General features: G+C 33.5%; 1 protein-coding gene across 1 annotated transcript; it reads left to right on the top strand.

Moving 5' to 3' along the window:
* Window positions 1-854: 854 nt before the first annotated feature.
* On the top strand, window positions 855-16,907 carry LOC8258677 (protein PIR). The gene is made up of 30 exons (XM_002521983.4): window positions 855-1,157; window positions 1,326-1,398; window positions 1,518-1,582; window positions 1,688-1,765; window positions 1,999-2,118; window positions 2,228-2,298; window positions 2,521-2,613; window positions 3,011-3,080; window positions 3,238-3,302; window positions 3,532-3,727; window positions 3,908-4,059; window positions 5,270-5,363; window positions 5,505-5,720; window positions 5,978-6,189; window positions 7,551-7,689; window positions 8,265-8,433; window positions 8,723-8,799; window positions 9,161-9,331; window positions 10,045-10,121; window positions 10,199-10,301; window positions 11,199-11,318; window positions 11,693-11,836; window positions 12,237-12,386; window positions 12,482-12,625; window positions 13,242-13,329; window positions 13,722-13,849; window positions 14,112-14,319; window positions 15,068-15,240; window positions 15,887-16,093; window positions 16,383-16,907. The coding sequence occupies exons 1-30, from the start codon at window positions 1,104-1,106 to the stop codon at window positions 16,575-16,577; spliced, it is 3,852 nt and encodes a 1,283-aa protein (XP_002522029.3). The 5' UTR covers window positions 855-1,103; the 3' UTR covers window positions 16,578-16,907.
* The last annotated feature ends 1,304 nt before the right edge of the window (window positions 16,908-18,211 follow it).

Raw genomic sequence — 18,211 nt, 5'->3', positions numbered from 1 at the left:
ATGTCTGTGCAATGTGTTTAAGTACGCTCAATTAGTGGGCTAAAAAGTTCCTTTGTTTAGACGTTAGGAAAACCCCCACTTGAACCTGAAGCAAGAGACGGTCATGAGGAAAACAGTAATAAAATTATGCTGTAATGATTAAGCGAGCAATGGAGGGCGGCGTATGGGACCCAATTGCCAATTCGACCTGTTATTTAGGGACCCAAAGAAAGTTATTGGTTAAGGTATTAATTAATCAATAAATTAATAATTTATTAATATACGAAAATAATCAAATCTGATGTACAACATTTCAACAAACACAGTTCATTAATACATTTACCAAATTTAAATATAAAATATTTTTTTAAAAAAATATATATATATCTTAATATGCTATAATATCTCATTTTATGTTTATTTGTACCAATAAAATAATACAATATATCACATAGTAGTAGTTTCAAACTTTTAGAAACATAAATTTAGAGATTATTTACTGAACATCAACTTTAAGAAAAGCAAGCAATAAAATGAGTTAGAGACAAAATTAATTGGGTTTATACCATAACCCGGTAAAATGGATAAAGTTATGTAATTATTTTATTTTTTAAGTTTTAAATATAATTAAATAAATTTAAAATTTAGAAATTTAATTACACTTTTATTTATATATATTTTTTGCCTAATAAAAATAATCTGGTTCTAAATTTATAATCGATAAAACTTGATTATTATAATATTTTTTATATATAAAAAAATGTTTTGCTAGTAAAAATTACGCCTAGAAATTTTTAAAGAAAATGGACCCGTCACCCGAGACCCGATTTTCTGAAATCTGAAGTATCCAAAGTCCATTTAATAATGGCAATAACGTCATTGAAGTGGGATTCAACAAATCTCAGAGCTTGGTAGTTAGTTGTAGTCCATAATCATCATCATCATCAGAGCTAGTTTTATAGCTCCGAACCAAATTCCGAGTACGACTCACCTAACCAACCCACTGCTGAATCGTTTTACATTTCGCGATCTAAACTCATTTCCTCTCTTCTTCTAAAAGCAAGAATGCTTTCATAATTCAAACAAACAAAGAGTCTAATTCTAACTTATTATACAATCAAAAAATGGCAGTTCCAGTTGAAGAAGCCATTGCTGCTCTTTCCACATTCTCTTTAGAGGTAACTAATTCTCTCTCTCTTGTACTTTTAACCATTCCTTGAATTAGAGCTTTAGCTTTTGTTTCTGTTTTTGTTTCACGTCTATCTTTCGGTTACAGAAACGTTATATTGTTCCTTTTCGCTGTCGCTAATTAGTTTTTATGATTGTGAATTTTTATGTGAGAAAAGGATGACCAACCAGAGGTTCAAGGACCTGCAGCTCTAGTATCAAGTGAAAGAGGATCAACTGCTAGTCCAGTTGGTATTTATGTCTTCACTTTTGTTTTACCTTTTGTTTGATTTTCTTCATCAAAAAAATTGGTCACATTGATAGTTTGGTTAGTTATTAAAAGAAGGGAGTTGGTTTTTCTCTCTCTGTAGAGTACATTGATGTTTCTGCGTATCGATTGTCTCTTTCTGAAGACACAAAAGCTCTTAACCAGCTGGTTTGTGCTTTTTATTTTATTTTTATTAGCTTAGTTATTTGGTGTCAAATGTTATCCCAATCGAAAACGTTGGACGTTTTCTTGTAAATTCTGTAACATGTGTAGAATGCACTTATTCAAGAGGGGAAAGGGATGGCATCAGTGCTTTATACTTATCGCAGTTGTGTCAAAGCGCTTCCTCAGGTTTGTTCTGTTTTATTTCTAATTACATAAGCAGGGAACCCTATTGCCAATTGGTTGACATGGGGAGGGGCATCTTTTTCTTTTTCTTCTTTTTTTTTTTATAAATATATCTCACTCTATCCTTTTTATCTTTTCTTTTCTTTTGGCTAAAATGTCCTCCTTTTGTGTTATGTGCATAAGTTTAATTTCCTTGCTTATGAAAACACATCTAAGGTCATATTTTGATGTGGCAGCTTCCTGATTCTATGAAGCACAGTCAGGCTGACTTGTATATGGAGACATATCAAGTTTTAGACTTGGAGATGAGTCGTCTGCGTGAAATTCAGAGATGGCAAGCATCAGCTGCGTCTAAAGTACATGATCTTATGCCTTCTAGCCATTGGTTTTAGTGTTATTACAGAGTCTGCATTCTGGTTAATGATAGATCTTCACCTCCTTACAACTTTCAAATTGTTCATGCAGCTAGCGGCTGATATGCAGCGTTTTTCTAGGCCTGAACGGCGCATTAATGGTCCTACAATAACTCACCTATGGTATGTGGCGACTTTTCTTGTTTTTAGTTGGGTAATTGCTTAGAATTTGTTTAATCATGTCAATTCTATTTGCTATTTTACCTTTTCTTCAACTGCGGAATGCATTTAGATATAAGCTACCCATGAAACCTTTAGACTTCTTCATCATGTGCAATTCTGAGATTCTTTGGTTAACACAAAGAAAAGATGCTTCTTTTTTTGTTAATGTATTCTTTACTTCAGGTCCATGTTGAAGTTACTTGATGTTTTAGTGCAACTTGATCATCTTAAAAATGCTAAGGCCAGTATACCTAATGACTTCTCTTGGTATAAGAGGTATGCGAATAATTAATTCGTTTTTACGTTCATTTTGTTCCTTTTAAATCAGTTTCTTTATTGCAACTTCTTTAACAATTACATAAATACTGAATGTTTGCAATTGTCTCTTGTAGTAGTTCTCAAACATTAAATGGTATTGACTACTAAGCTTAAATTTTCCTGCTATGATTATCTTTTCTGCAAGAAGCATTTTCCTTCGATGTTTCTTCTAGCTGCAAATTTTCTCGCTTTCCTTTTCAGTTGCTTAAGTTTTTTAGGCATATTTCACAAAATAGATAGAATTGGTTTCCTGTTTCGCCAGTTTGTCTAAAAGTCATTCTTAGTATCTTTTCCTTTTCCTTTTTCGTTTTTCTTTTTCAGTTTAAACTTTCTAACATATTCCTGTTTATATCAGGACATTCACGCAAGTCAGTATTCAGTGGCAAGACATTGATTCGATGAGGGAGGAGCTAGATGACTTACAGGTATGTGTTTGTTGTCCTTCTACCTCTGCAAATAGCATGAACTAGAGTATCAATATCTTGTACTATTTTATCTTTTAGTCATGTTAGTTTGCTTAATGGCAATTTGGTTCATCATGTTTGTGCCTTCAATCTAACTATTCTATGCTTTCTTTTGTAGATTTTCTTAAGCACAAGGTGGGCTATCTTGTTGAACTTGCATGTTGAGATGTTTCGTGTGAACAAGTATCCTGAATTTTTTTTTCTGGCATTCCAGTGTGATAGCAGGGAAGAAATAGTATACTTTATTAAGTATTGCTTTTGCTTCATATTTAATAGTTACTGCTCTAGTAATTGTTATGGCTATTTAAATGTTAGCGTCCATGTATTTTTTTTAATTATAGTGCCTTTTTTGCTTTTAACTATGAAGTTTCATTTTATTTTAATGCCTTCTGATGTCCTTGACAAGAAATAGTGTAGAAGACATTCTTCAGGTTCTCATAGTATTTGCTGTGGAGTCATTGGAGTTGGATTTTGCGCTTCTATTTCCAGAGAGACACATTCTTCTGCGTGTTTTACCTGTTCTTGTTGTTCTAGCAACATCATCAGAAAAAGACAGTGAATCGCTGTACAAGAGAGTGAAAATCAACAGGCTGATTAATATTTTTAAGGTACTCTGGGTTATGCCTTCTTATACATCCTGTGTTATTTTGAACATACTTGAAGTTCATCTTCTTGTGAATATTGTGTTCTTCTCCGATTGGTTCTGTGTTCAAATAGTTTGTCTTCTGTTGTTTGATAGGTAATCAAATTAATTGAAATTTTCTACTTTGTTTTCTTAATTGTGGCAGAATGATCCAGTGATTCCTGCATTCCCAGATCTTCATCTTTCTCCTGCTGCAATTTTGAAAGAATTGTCTATGTACTTTCAGAAGTTTTCTTCACAGACTCGTCTTCTAACCCTTCCAGCACCTCATGAACTTCCACCCCGGGAAGCACAAGAATATCCTTGACATCATTGCTTTTATTTGTATCACGTATCATTTTAAGGTTTAATATTCGTAAATGAGTGGTTCTTGATAGCTATCATGATGAAATTTTTGCTATACCTTTCACATATAAACAGAAGAAGTTAACTATTGATAGCTTCCATTTTTTCGCACTGCATCTTTAATAAATATCAACATAGATTTACAACATTTCTTATTCATAATTTAAAAGCTTGCCTAGCAAAATAGAATAGCATTAGCAGTGGTTGTGATGGTAAGAATATTCTGCATTATCATCTTGGAAGTTCTGCAGTAAGGATGAGTGTTAATTGTTAACCAAAAGACATGGTTGATGAATGATTGTGCATCTAGTCACCTTGCTGAAATAATAATTTCAAACCGAGTGTTATAGATTCAGAAATGGTTTTAGTTACGTGAGTTTCACAGTAAGACATATATAGTGGGTTTGGGTTTAAGTTTTAGCCTTGCTTACTGTGTCCTTTGCATAATTTTCACCTTATTTTTCTTTAAATTTATTTCTTAAAAGTATCTTGCTACAATCATATGCCACTTACATATTGATAGAATGGGTCTAACTGTCACTTTGACCCAACATTGATCAGCATATGTACAAAAAGAAACAATGGTTTTTGCATCCTCACAATAGCTATGGATGCACTTAGTTGGCCCATTTTGCTTAAGGCTGTCAAGTTTTGACATGACCTGTTATGTAGTTAAAAGGGTTTCATTTTTTAATAAACTAGTTTGAGTCAGTCGTTTTATGATATGCTAAAATATTAGGTTTAAACGGGTTGATCCGCTCAACCATTAATGACGGTGTATAACGCATTTAATTGATTGGATTAACATATATATCAAAAATCGAAATTTATTATGTTTGATATTTTTTTACTAAATATTTTTAAAAATTTGATTATAATGAATAACTAATGACAAAATTAAATAATAGAGGAAAGAGTGAGGCCATTTTTATTTTATTTTGTTAATTTTTATGATTATATGCTTTTTATATGCATTTTTTCATTTGTTAGATTGTTAATCATGTTAAATCTGTAATTTTGTAACACAATACGTTAACATATGTTATGACCACGTAATATTAAATGTGTTACATGGTTCATGTCATGTATGCATCTCTTGTTAAATGCTTGTTCACAAAATATGTGGTTACAATGCCATTTGTGAATCCCTGACATATTTAACCTATCAGAGACATTATCTTATCATCAATCACATAGGAGCTATTCGTGCTGAGCATGATGATTTTGCAATTCGATTTGCTTCATCCTTGAACCAGGTACATAATTAAAGAGCCCCCCACCCCCAACCCAAGCGCACCTGTTATTCCTTGACCCATGTACATTGATGAAAGTTCTTATTATTTTTGTTTTACAAGAATCTGATATGTGTTTTCTTGCCCTTCACTTTTTTTATACAGTTGTTGTTGTTAAAGTCAACAGATGGCGCGGACAGTGAGTGGTGCAAAGAAGTCAAGGGAAATATGTATGATATGGTTGTTGAAGGGTTCCAGCTTCTAAGTCGATGGACTGCACGCATTTGGGAACAATGTGCATGGAAATTTTCTCGTCCATGTAAAGATGCAATTTCTTCTGATGCAAATGGAGCTTCTGCATCAGTTTCTGACTATGAGAAGGTAATAAAGTCATCATAAAATATTTTCAGTCGGTTGGTAAAATGAGGTGAACAAGACCTAGTTTATGCTTGGTCGCCATAATTTTGATAGGCTAATGCTTGGATTTGGAGTGCTCACTTGAGGAGATGAACTCCGATTGTTCAAAGTTATCTTGGAAGGACTGCATGTGCTCATAATTAAAACTAACAAATCTGAAAATTATTGTATGGCATGATTTAGTTATCTTTATATCGTGTTATTGCGAAATTATTTTGTAGGTGGTTAGATATAACTACAGTGTCGAAGAAAGGAAAGCTCTTGTTGAACTCATTAGCTACATAAAGAATGTTGGATCAATGATGCATCGATGTGACACATTAGTAGCTGATGCCTTATGGGAAACAATACATGCTGAGGTTCAAGATTTTGTGCAAAACACGTTGGCCACCATGTTGCGAACTACTTTTAGAAAGAAGAAGGACCTTTCAAGGTGGGTATTGAGTTGGTATAGTTTGGTCTGAAATTTTTGGCCCAGTGTCTACTAATTTCCGAAAATAATTACATAATTGTAATATCCATTTCAGCATAAATGATATAATCATTGTAGTGGGCTAACAATGACTCAAACAAAGTGAAGTTTTGAAGGGAGTTGAAAGAAAATGGTGGACATATGCAAAAAGAGATGTTGCTTTGGTCATATGCAACTCACTAGGTTTATTGAATGATGATAAGCAATAATTGTTGGCAAGGTTGATAAATTTGCTTTTCCAAAATAGAATTTGAAGGGGTTCACAAACTCGGATCGTAAAATCTGATCCATATGAAATAATCTTTAATAATCTAGATATTTGAAAATGTTGGTGTAAATTTTCAAATGCATTATTAAATGCAAAATTCAACACTATTAAATTCTTAGAACAAAAATTTTCATCATTAAGTCCCTTATAGGAGAATAACTTAGATTATATAGTACTTTTAGAAATTTATTATTTTAGAATTCAAATATAATGTAATATTTATAGTGAGAAATCATAAAATAAAAGACAAAAACGGGCGATACAATGACAATCCTCATTTTACATATTTATATCAATAGTTTATAGATATTGGTTGAAAACTCTGATGATAATATATAAAAGGAACATAAAGAAAATTATTAGTATGTAAATGTTTTCATACACATGCAAGATTATTTTTATAATAATATATTATTATTTTCTGGAAAGACAATGATAATTAATCGAGAAATTTAATGTTTAAAAATTTGAATTTTGAAAATTATGTTCTTAACTTTCATATATGAAAATATAATATCGTAATGAAAATCATTCAAGTGGGTTACCTAGAAAAACACAAATTTACCCTAATTTTAACTGATTTCGAGTTTGTATGCATTTTGAATCCTGAAATTGTGTTAGTAGACCGCGATATTAACAACCACGATTGTTGGCTGCGATAGTTGTAATAGATAAACTTGGAATTAGTTAAGAGAAGAGTACTCTAATTTCCTTATATTAGTTTCTTCTATGTTGGTTGGTCAAAATGTGCTTAACTTGGACAGACCTCATCCTGCATTTCATTTATCTGCTCTATTTTTCATATGGCAACCTTTCATACAAGTTTATGTTGACTTACTATATAAGGAAACTTAGACCAATGCCATTGTTTGACAAACTTAGAACTCATAGAAATTCAGAAGCTAGAGCTAACAACATTTTCTAATTGTTCTTGCTTTTATTGTGCCTAAACAATCATGTTGAGATTTGTAATTAAGACAAAAGCTTCTTCTAAATAATTTTCTATTTAAATGTTTCTATTGCTTATATACATTCTCAAATTGCTGAGTTTCAGGATTCTTTCTGATATGCGGACTCTTTCAGCAGACTGGATGGCAAATACAAGCAAGCCTGAAGAGTTACAATCCCATGGAGGTGAGGATAGTAAAGGGAGCTTCATTTATCCAAGGTCAGTCGCACCAACAGCTGCGCAGGTGATTACTCATCTTTCTGCTTATTCATACTCTCCGTGTCACCCTCTTGTTTCCTTTTAATGATTATGGCATTTAAATTCTTCAAATATAATAACCAGAACCAATGGAAGGAAGTACTTAATTACCTCTATTTGTGAGTAAAGGTGATAGCTGAAGTTGTACCAATCATATGGAATTAAGCCTCTAGAGTCATAGCAGCGTGCTTTGCCATGAAATGGGGTTTAAGGCATAGTATTGTTTCACAGAAAATCAGTTTGGTTTTTTATAAGTAGGAGATTAATTGTTATGCTATCATGGTATTCAGACAGTTTAAAAGGTAGTGACAATGCAAATTCATATATTCAGGGCTGAGCTACATTGGATACAAAGGTTATGGCACTTATCTTCCGCTAAAAAGGAATGTATTATTTCATTAAAATTAATCTTGCAACTCTTTTTTAAGAACTTTCTCCCTTATGGCTTACTTTTATGGAAACTTAGAAGTTAAAAGACATGATAATTTTTTATTTGAAGGCACTATAATATTGTGAAATACACATATTGTAGGACTGTGAATGTTGATTTTGTTTATTCAGGTGCACTGCTTGCAATTCCTGATATATGAAGTCATATCTGGTGGTAATCTTCGGAAACCTGGGGGGCTCTTTGGTAATAGTGGGTCTGACATTCCTGTAAATGACATGAAGCATTTGGAGACTTTCTTTTACAAGCTTAGTTTCTTCCTGCATATGTTGGATTACTCCGGTAATTTTCTTGTATATCTGCCCTCATTGTTAACCTGAGGTCTTCATTGTTCTTTTCTCACTAAAATAGCACTATCATATTGTTGGGTTGATAGTTTCTACTTTATTTGACACCTTATCAATGGTCACTCTTTGTTGATGCTATAAGAATTAACCTGAGCTCCTCTTACCTTTCTTGACTGGACTGGATTAAATTATAGAGAAAAGTAAATTTATTTTCCCTTTTGCAGTGATAAATTTCAGTAGCTATTGAAAGTAGAAGTTTAATGTTGGTGCAATAATGTTTGCAGTGACCATTTCAACTTTGACGGATCTTGGTTTCTTATGGTTTAGAGAATTTTATCTGGAATCTTCTCGTGTTATTCAGGTAAAGAAATGTGATAGTGCTGTTATTACTACGTGAAATTGTGGTTTTTTTGTATAACTCTTCTGGCTCATGAAACTCTAGTATGCATACAAATAGCAAGCCTACCTTATCAAATTTAGTTTATTCATTATTTTAGTACTCTCAAATATTTCTATTAATTTATGTTGTTTCATTTAATCACTGGGAACATTTTGCAATAATGACGAAATGGTAATCATAAATTTTTAGTTAACTGTACACATAAGCTTTATTTCTGTGATCCTGTGGTTGATTTTTCTCTCTGTCCAATAGTGTATACACATGTTTTATTCACTTTATTACTTCGCTGACTTATTGGAACTCATTTCATGTCTATGCATAGTTTCCCATTGAATGCTCTCTTCCATGGATGTTGGTAGACCATGTGCTTGAATCCCAGAATGCAGGCCTTCTTGAAAGTATTCTGATGCCATTTGATGTCTACAATGATTCAGCTCAGCAAGCGCTGGTCATGCTGAGGCAGAGATTCCTCTATGATGAAATTGAGGCTGAGGTATGCCAATTTTTGAATCTTTTTTGTAATTCCTTGACATTGCTTGTTGTGATAAATAAGTTCTGCCCTGTTGCTAAGCTTCTTGAATCAGACACTCTATGTAAAGTATGTCCCATTAGTTAACCTAATATTGTAGAATCAAAACTGCAGTCCATGAAAGAAAGGCATACCATATTGTAGAATCACAACTGCAGTCCATGAAAGAAACGCATACCATTTCCACATTCTCCTCTATTGCAAACATGTTAAGAATGGCCCAACTTTGCACTCATACAAACTAATAAAATTTTATAACAAACTGAATTCTGATTTGAGGTCAACCTAAACACTTGAGGAGAGTACAACTGTTCCAATCCTGATACTGAGATTGGTGAACTAAACTTTTTTCAAAGAAATTTTACTTACCTCATGCTGGGCTAGAGAATCACTTCCATTCTGGTATCTTACTGAATTTAGCCATGTCTTAATCCCTACATGATAGGTCTGGCCACAAAAATCTTGTTATACCACTGACTCTATATGGATTGATAATTTGCATACAGTGATGGTCTGAGAAGTCCTATATATTCAAACCATAGACATTTGCTGAGACAACTTCTTACACGAAATATGCAATGCATTTCACATTCACATTCAAAGAGATGCGTGCATATACTGAAATTGGACACTTTTCTTTTGTACTAATCAATTACAGAATTCTTTCTTTCTTACAGGTGGACCACTGTTTTGATTTGTTTGTTTCAAAGCTGAGCGAGATTATTTTTACATATTACAAGAGCTGGGCAGCAAGGTATGCCCTTCTTCAGTTAATCTAGTGCTTCTACCGTGAGATCTAATGAACCATCTATTGGTTGCCAAATTTTGTAGTGAACTACTTGATCCATCATTCCTTTTTGCCTTGGACAATGGAGAGAAGTACTCTGTCCAGCCTATGCGGTTCACTGCTCTATTTAAAATGACTAGAGTAAAGGTAACACTATATCTCCTTACATGCAATGATTTCTCTTTTGGTTATCAATTCATTTTACTTCTAGACCTTTTATTGTGCGTAGTCCTAAACTAAGTAGAAGTATGAAAAGTGATTCTACAGTCAACTCTAACTAAGATGGGGTTAGATTTAGCTGAGGTGAACTAGTTCAGGGGCAAGGTGAGAGCTTTTTCCATGGAAAGTGACTTGGATGGCCAAGGTTCACACAACCTCAAAATTTCTTTTTGTTGCTTGAAAACCTCGTAAGGAAAATGTGAACTTCTTTAATTTGTTTAAAAGGGAGCCTTGGTTAATGGATGTTATCTTTGCAAGAAAGGTAATTGATGAATTGTTGCTTCCTCTTTCTAAGTAAGTTAGAACTCTTAGGATTTTGATGTATGCTACTCTTGGAATGGATGGGGACAATGTAGAGATGGAATCAAACACTTAAAGGGGTTCTTGCTGTAGGGTGCAGATGGAGGCATGAACTACCACCCCTTTGGCTATTTTTGGACCCTTTTCTTTTTTATAGAGTTGGGTCGAGGGGATAGACAGGACTCTACTCTTTACTTTCACTAACTGTGAACTTTCATGGGGGTCAATTGCTTTTAAAACTTCTGTTCTCTTAATAGGTCTTTTAAGAGGGACTCCTAAACTGTTTACTTCTAGTGTACATGGGTGGCACTTGTTTGTTTTGATTATTGATAGAAAACTGCTCTGTAGTTATCAAAATGTGCACATACACACATAATTACTTTTGAACATATGAATTGAACTGTACATCTTTTTGTAAGTCTCGCTGTTATGATATTGATTCTTGGTTGACTTCTATTTTTCATTGAATATACAATTTTGAAGTGTCTTACTTCCTCAATTCTTTGGGATGTTTATGATGTCCAGTTGCTTGGGAGGACCATTAATTTAAGAAGCTTGATTGCTGAACGGATGAACAAAGTATTCAGAGAAAATCTTGAGTTTCTTTTTGACCGTTTTGAGTCCCAAGATTTATGTGCAATTGTGGTAAGTTATTGTTCTCTTTGTTCTTCGGAGTAATGCAATTATTAAGTAATCTCAATTTATTAATGACAATAAAATTTTTGTTAAAGTGTCACATAGTATATGGGTCTCCTACCTATCAACTTGATTCTTTTTATGTTGTGTTGTTTAACGTGGTATTCTAGCATGTCATCATGATTTATTGTCGCTGGTGTCACGTCCATTATCTCCATTGGGATAAGCCCACTTTTTGGTTTTGTTCATCCTGCATGTGAGAACAGTGCTAAATAACTCCTTAGTCATTAGATGTATGTAGTATGGGCCTTTGCTTTTAATAATCTGTTCATGTTTAATCTTACCATCCATAATTCATAAATTAAACGTTACTTTGTTTGCAGGAATTAGAAAAACTACTGGATATCTTAAAGCATACTCACGAGCTGCTTTCTGAAGATCTTTCAATAGATTCATTTGGTCTCATGTTGAATGAGATGCAAGAAAACATATCACTCGTGTCATTTTCTAGTCGACTTGCTTCTCAGGTGCGACAAAAGAAAATTTCTGGTTTTCATTTTCTTGGCAAATCTGTGTGCTCTATTATATGCATAGTTGACTAGCAGCATTATACAGTTATTAATATAGTTCCAACTCGGAATCGTTAGCCATTTCACTTTAGTTGGGGCTTTATTAATAACTGGGTTTTCTCATTATTTGATTAATGTAGCCAATTCTAGATTGTAAAATAGAAAAACCTTTTCAGTAATGGTGTGTTTCCAATAAGTTAAGATTTCCGGATTTATGCTTTCCAAGTTTGCATCACAAGAAAAAGTGCCTTTTGAACACATTCTCAGTTTCTTCTATACTCTTTGGCTTCTTAACTTTAATAAACTACGTGGCTAATTTTTCCAGTTTTTACTTGATCAAATTTCTTGTTCCTGTTAGATTTGGTCAGAGATGCAAAGTGATTTCCTGCCAAACTTTGTTCTTTGCAATACCACTCAACGTTTTGTACGATCATCAAGAGTTCCGCTTGCTCCTGTTCAAAAACCATCAGTTCCCTATGCCAAGCCCAATTTTTATTGTGGCACTCAGGTGAGATGTTAGTTGAACTTATCACTATGATTTTGTTACTTTCATTTTCTCCCGGTAACTTTAAAGTCCTCCCTATTTGGCTGTTGTCATCGTAGGAGCTGAATTCTGCGCATCAGAGTTTTGCTCGCTTGCACAGTGGGTTCTTTGGAAATCCCCACATGTTTTCTGTTGTTAGACTTCTGGGATCCAGATCCTTGCCTTGGCTTATCCGAGCTCTACTAGATCATATATCAAACAAGGTACGCCTTGCTTTTTAAGATTTAGCTTAGTGTCATTTCTTACTTAGATGCAAAGTTTCCAGAATGGTTGGTTCTTTCCACCTATTTGGAGGATCTATTCTGTCTCTTCTCCTCTATTTCTTTTGTAGTTAGTACATGTGGATGCGGGTTGTGATATTCCTTACAGAAACTCGTAAATCTCTTTATTGAGGGCATTTTCCTATAGTATAGCTAATGTTTAAGTTGAAACAAGCAGTTAATGATATATAATTGCATTGAACCATCTTGTTCCACCTCTACAGGCTTGTTTTCTTATCTCTTAGTGCAGAATTTGTTGCTTTCTATAAACAATCAAGCATGTCCTTCCATAGGCTGGATCATTCTGACAGGTTATGATGCAAACTTTGGCATCATGAAATTTCAACTTCTTGCAGCCTTATGTTTTACTTTAAGTATTTTCCAAATTTAACCATGCTGAATGATTGATCTGTTCATCCACATCATGCCTCGACAGTAACAGACAGTTTGTTTGCCTGGATTAATTATTATGTATTTATGTTATCTTGCATACATCAGGTATCCAGAATAGAAAATTCATTGAGATTCAGTCTAATGTTTCATGTACTGCATGTTTCAGCTAACTGCACTTGAACCTATGATTATGGGATTACAAGAAGCATTGCCAAAATCTATTGGACTGCTTCCTTTCGATGGGGGTGTCCCAGGTACATGGTAGTGACATAACTGCCTTCCTTTCTTTGTACATAGATAGTTAACCTACATACACAATGCTATGTATTGAATGCTACAAATAAAAAACTTTTGACTTTCTTGGTTTTGTAAATGGAAGTTTGTGGATTTATGTTTATCTAGGGATTTAATTTCTGTACAGAGGACTTAGAAATGCAAATAAAAACAATAGCAGAGCATTGATAATTTTGCTAGGATACAGATGGCATTACATAATTGTTTCGACAAAAACTAATGCAAAGATTGTGGTTTCCCTTGGATCTACCGAACTTTGTTACTATCATGCTGAATGTTATGCATGCATCCTTTGAGTGTGATAACATTATATTGTTTTCCCTATTTCATTTATTAAGTTCTATATATTCAGGTTGTATGAGGCTTGTCAAAGAAAATCTTAATTGGGGGACAAAATCAGAGCTCAAAGCAGAGGTTCTTCGAGGGATAAAGGAGATTGGAAGTGTATTATATTGGATGGGACTTCTTGACATAGTATTGGTTAGTATCCTGTGTTCTTGTTTTGATGATTACAATTTTTAATAGTTTTTTTAATAGTTGTTGAAGTATGAGTGTATTTGCATTGCATAATAGGATTAAGAGTGTTTCATGGTAAATTTACATTTCTGCAGCCTAGTCATTTGATGCTGTATAATTGCATTTTCTCCTCTCTATTTACTTGGGCCTTCTATAGTTGATTTTTGGTATGATTGGGAATCACAATCTCTAGCTGCTTACAGATGTAGTCTTATATGTTGGGCAGAGGGAAGTTGATACCAAGCATTTCATGCAAACAGCTCCTTGGCTGGGCTTGGTTCCTGCAGCAGATGGGCAGATACTGCATTCTCAAGATGGTGGGGACAGTCCTCTTGTCAACCTTTTCAAATCGTCAATCACTGCAATGGTATCCAACCCTGGGTGCCCAAATCCGTCGACTTTCTTCACCATGTCAAAGCAGGCAGAAGCTGCAGGTACTCAGTAAAACATTTATTCTCTACGGGTTACTGTTATTTATTTATAACATAAAGCAATGGAAGATTAAGACTCACATCAGTTAAACATTGTATTATCTGTAATAACTACAAGTAAGAAATTGACTTTGGACGTGGGGTTGAATTTAGGAAGAGAAGAGTGAACAAGGTATATGTTTGGGGAAGGGATCAATGAGAGGATTTAGTTGAGGGCTCTAAGTTGATAGAATTTCGGCTCATTAGTATTTTGACAACATCCAGGAGCATCATATTGTTTTGCTGTTTTAGGGTTGTTTCAATATTAGACTTGCTAATTATAGAGTACTTTCTTATGATAATATCTCTGCTGTGGACAATCATCAATTCCTTTCACATGCTTTCTTTTCTTGTTGATCTAAGAACAGGGCACCTGCCGATGTAGATGCTTCTGTTATGCACTAATAAATGCTATCCACAAAATGGGAACAAAGACTGTTTTTATGATGCTTAATACTGTGTGCTATACAAATTTTCTCATCTCTGATTCAAGACTTGGTTCAAGTTTATTCCTGGGACTAAATGTAGAGTTTGTAATATAGATGGCTGAGAGAAAGTGAGGAAGAATGTTTAGATGATATTTTTGTCATTCATTTCAGCTGCTAACAGTGTTCGATTGCTCTATTACATGTCTGCCAATGTATTCTCATTTAACGCTTCATTTCTTTGTAGATCTCAATTTATATTGTTCTGATGCTCCCTTTTGTTTCAGATCTTTTGTACAAGGCCAACTTGAATACTGGAAGTGTGCTGGAATATGCTCTTGCTTTTACTAGTGCAGCACTTGATAAATACTGTACCAAGTGGAGTGCTGCTCCCAAGACAGGGTTCATTGACATAACAACTTCTAAAGATTTCTACCGTATATATAGTGGCCTTCAAATTGTAAGGAACAGAATATTTACCTTTTTAACTTGGTATATAGGTGATACATCAGAGCACATAATCTTCTTCAGTTTATTAACACTATTCATACATAAGATTGGAAAAAGAAAAGGTATTAACCGATATAGAGATTTCTTTAACTACTGTGTGCATTGGATGTGCCCTTGTCTTGCATAATTCATTTATTTAAGTTATTGCAAAATACCTTTTTGATGCAGTACTAGTAGAAAAAGAGGTGTATTCCTTGCAATTTATCAAGCTGGAAATCTACATTTGTTTTGATTATCACTAATATATTTCAAAAAAATTATCTTATAAATTAAGGTTATTTGAAAGGTTTAATGACACAACTGAATCAAGATGTCTTTGTACTGAATCAACCCCTCAGCATTGATAGAAAACAGTTTTATGCTGAACAGCCCCTTTATTCTGGTATACCCTTTATGTTGGCCAGTGATTTTATCTTGAACTTGCTAAAGTTGTGATCACTGCAACTATGGACGGTTGAATTAATAGATGAATAGAAAAAGGTTTGCAGTTGTATCAAATGGCTGAAATGTTTTAAATTTTTGTATAAAACTTCAGTACAGTGTAAATGGTACAGTTTTTCCTCCCCACTAATCTGTTTCTAATTCTTGAATTGTAGGGATACCTGGAGGAGTCTGATAAACAATCATTTAATAATCATGAAGTGCTGGGTGATTCAGTTGCCTGGGGCGGCTGCACTATAATATACTTGCTTGGGCAACAGCTGCATTTTGAGCTTTTTGATTTTTCGTATCAAGTCCTCAATGTTGCTGAGGTGGAGGCTGGATCCCTCTCACAAATGCATAGGAATCCTCATCTTTCTCAGGTATCGACATCTGCCTGTATTCCATGTTGTTGTGTATAGAAAAATTTGATTTCTGATTATTTTTTCTGTTTAGACTCGTTAAGATTAAAAAGATGGTTCGAGACGTTATTTATTCCATTAATGTGTTGTTCAAACCTCCCCTTGTGTTTTCTGCATGCTCAAAGAAGTGATGGAGTTTAAATTCATTATCTGATTTCGATGCATCTGGAACCAAGGGATACAGACCCTTTCGAACTACTATGGTTGGTTAGTTAACTCACTTATCTACCTTTTCTGCTCTTTTGCAAAGGGGTGGGAAAGCTTACTGGAAGCAATGAAGAAAGCGAGAAGATTAAACAATCATGTTTTCTCCATGCTAAAAGCACGTTGCCCGTTAGAAGACAAGACAGCTTGTGCTATCAAGCAAAGCGGTGCCCCTCTGCATCGGATTAAGTTCGAGAATACTGTTTCTGCATTTGAAACACTGCCCCAAAAGGGTGCCTGAATGACTCCTTTGATGCCTTGAGCTTCAGTTGCTTTGCTGTTCATCAGATAATATGTTCATGACCACACAGGATTTCCAGGTTGTAGTTGCTAGAATGTTTCCTGAAATGTATGTCCGAGATTAAACTGAATTTGTATAGCCTACCCTTGCAGGGGAGGTTGGGCCGACTCCTATTTGTAATTTAACAACAGGTGTCTGTATAGTTAAAAATGTAGTGAACATTGGAGTTTGTTGACTGTTCTTACAGTAGTTCGTTTTTGGCACTTCAGTTTTCTTTTGCTTTACAATTTTGCAATGAGAAATAGAGAAAGAGATTTACTAATTGCTTTATACCAGACTTGAAACTACTGATGTTAAGTGATTTTAATTTTTGTTTTTTGTATGATTACATCAGTTATAACCTATGGTATACTGATTCCGACACATGACATGGACATGATATAACACACACTGACATGACTATCTTAAAAGATGTAGGATGTAATATGGAAGGAACAAAGTAATTACATACATATATATCTATACATACATTTATTTATTTTAAATAAAATTTTCATTTATATGTGGCTTATATTCTTTTACATTAAAAAGTTGGATAAGTTTATTTATTTAATAAAACTTATGGTTTAATTATTTAAAAGAAATTAATATTCAGAAAATTAAGGATTAAATTATTATTTAAATTAATCTAAAAATTATAAATTTGGCCCAAATATTGTGGCTGTGTCAATGGTCGAGCTCTGCATACCAAATTTTAAAAAGATAATAAAATATTTTAACGAACAAGAACGCAAATCCAACATATCAAATGCATATAGTGATATACAAAGCAGATTCAGAATTTTTTTTAATTTAATATCATATTATTAATTTTTTTATTAACTGTTTTTCTTAAATTTATTTTTAAAAAAAAATATATCAATTCATCTTTTTTATAAAAATAATTTTCAAAATTTAAAAGATAATATAAAGTAAAAGTTGAGGCTGGAAAATCCTATATACCTTTTCGTAATATCAATAAAAGAAAAAAATGTTGAAATTTCAAAAATCTTTGTAAATTAAATTGTAGCAACAATTATCCATGAAAGAAAGAGGTCAGTTTATGAACTTAATGTCCCCCTCGCCCCTTCTCTTCAAGGCTTCTAAGAGAAATGTGCCAATAATTTAATGCTGAGTTATAGGGTACATATGATAAAGTAAATTTCGACATCTTTATATTTTCCTTCAAATAAATTATCAAACTATTAAATAATTGTCACATTCTAACATAAGCAATGGATCTTGAAGGAATCAAAAGTAATTTAAAAAATTTTAAAAAAATCATATTACCTACCACCATTTGTAGCTAACTCAGAGGAGAATTTAAAATGGAGTTTAATTTAACAGATGATATTAATATAAGTGAGAATGATTGCTTGTTATATGGCATGTTGATGGACAAGTGATAAAGAGCCTCTTCCTTCAACAACGGTGCAGGCAATTTCTTTAATTAATAATAAGGTATGTATAATATACATATATACAGTATGTTTCTTATCATATAGACCCATCAAGATGGCAGGGTTATGTGATGATTGATAATGATGAAGCAATAATTAATGACATGTTCAAACAATAGTAATGATAATGATTAA

Source organism: Ricinus communis, chromosome 10 (genome assembly GCF_019578655.1).
Source record: "Ricinus communis isolate WT05 ecotype wild-type chromosome 10, ASM1957865v1, whole genome shotgun sequence".
NCBI classification, from domain to species: Eukaryota; Viridiplantae; Streptophyta; class Magnoliopsida; order Malpighiales; family Euphorbiaceae; genus Ricinus; species Ricinus communis.
Note: the sequence above shows the minus strand (reverse complement) of the source record. Positions and strands in the feature narration are given on the sequence as shown.

Bases quoted from the DNA above. Each gene is read 5' to 3' on its own strand.
- LOC8258677 (XM_002521983.4), top strand. From the start codon at position 1,104: ATGGCAGTTCCAGTTGAAGAAGCCATTGCTGCTCTTTCCACATTCTCT. The intron at 2,119-2,227 runs GTACATGATCTT...TTGTTCATGCAG, and splicing joins AAGCATCAGCTGCGTCTAAA to CTAGCGGCTGATATGCAGCG. The intron at 11,837-12,236 runs GTGCGACAAAAG...TGTTCCTGTTAG, and splicing joins CTAGTCGACTTGCTTCTCAG to ATTTGGTCAGAGATGCAAAG.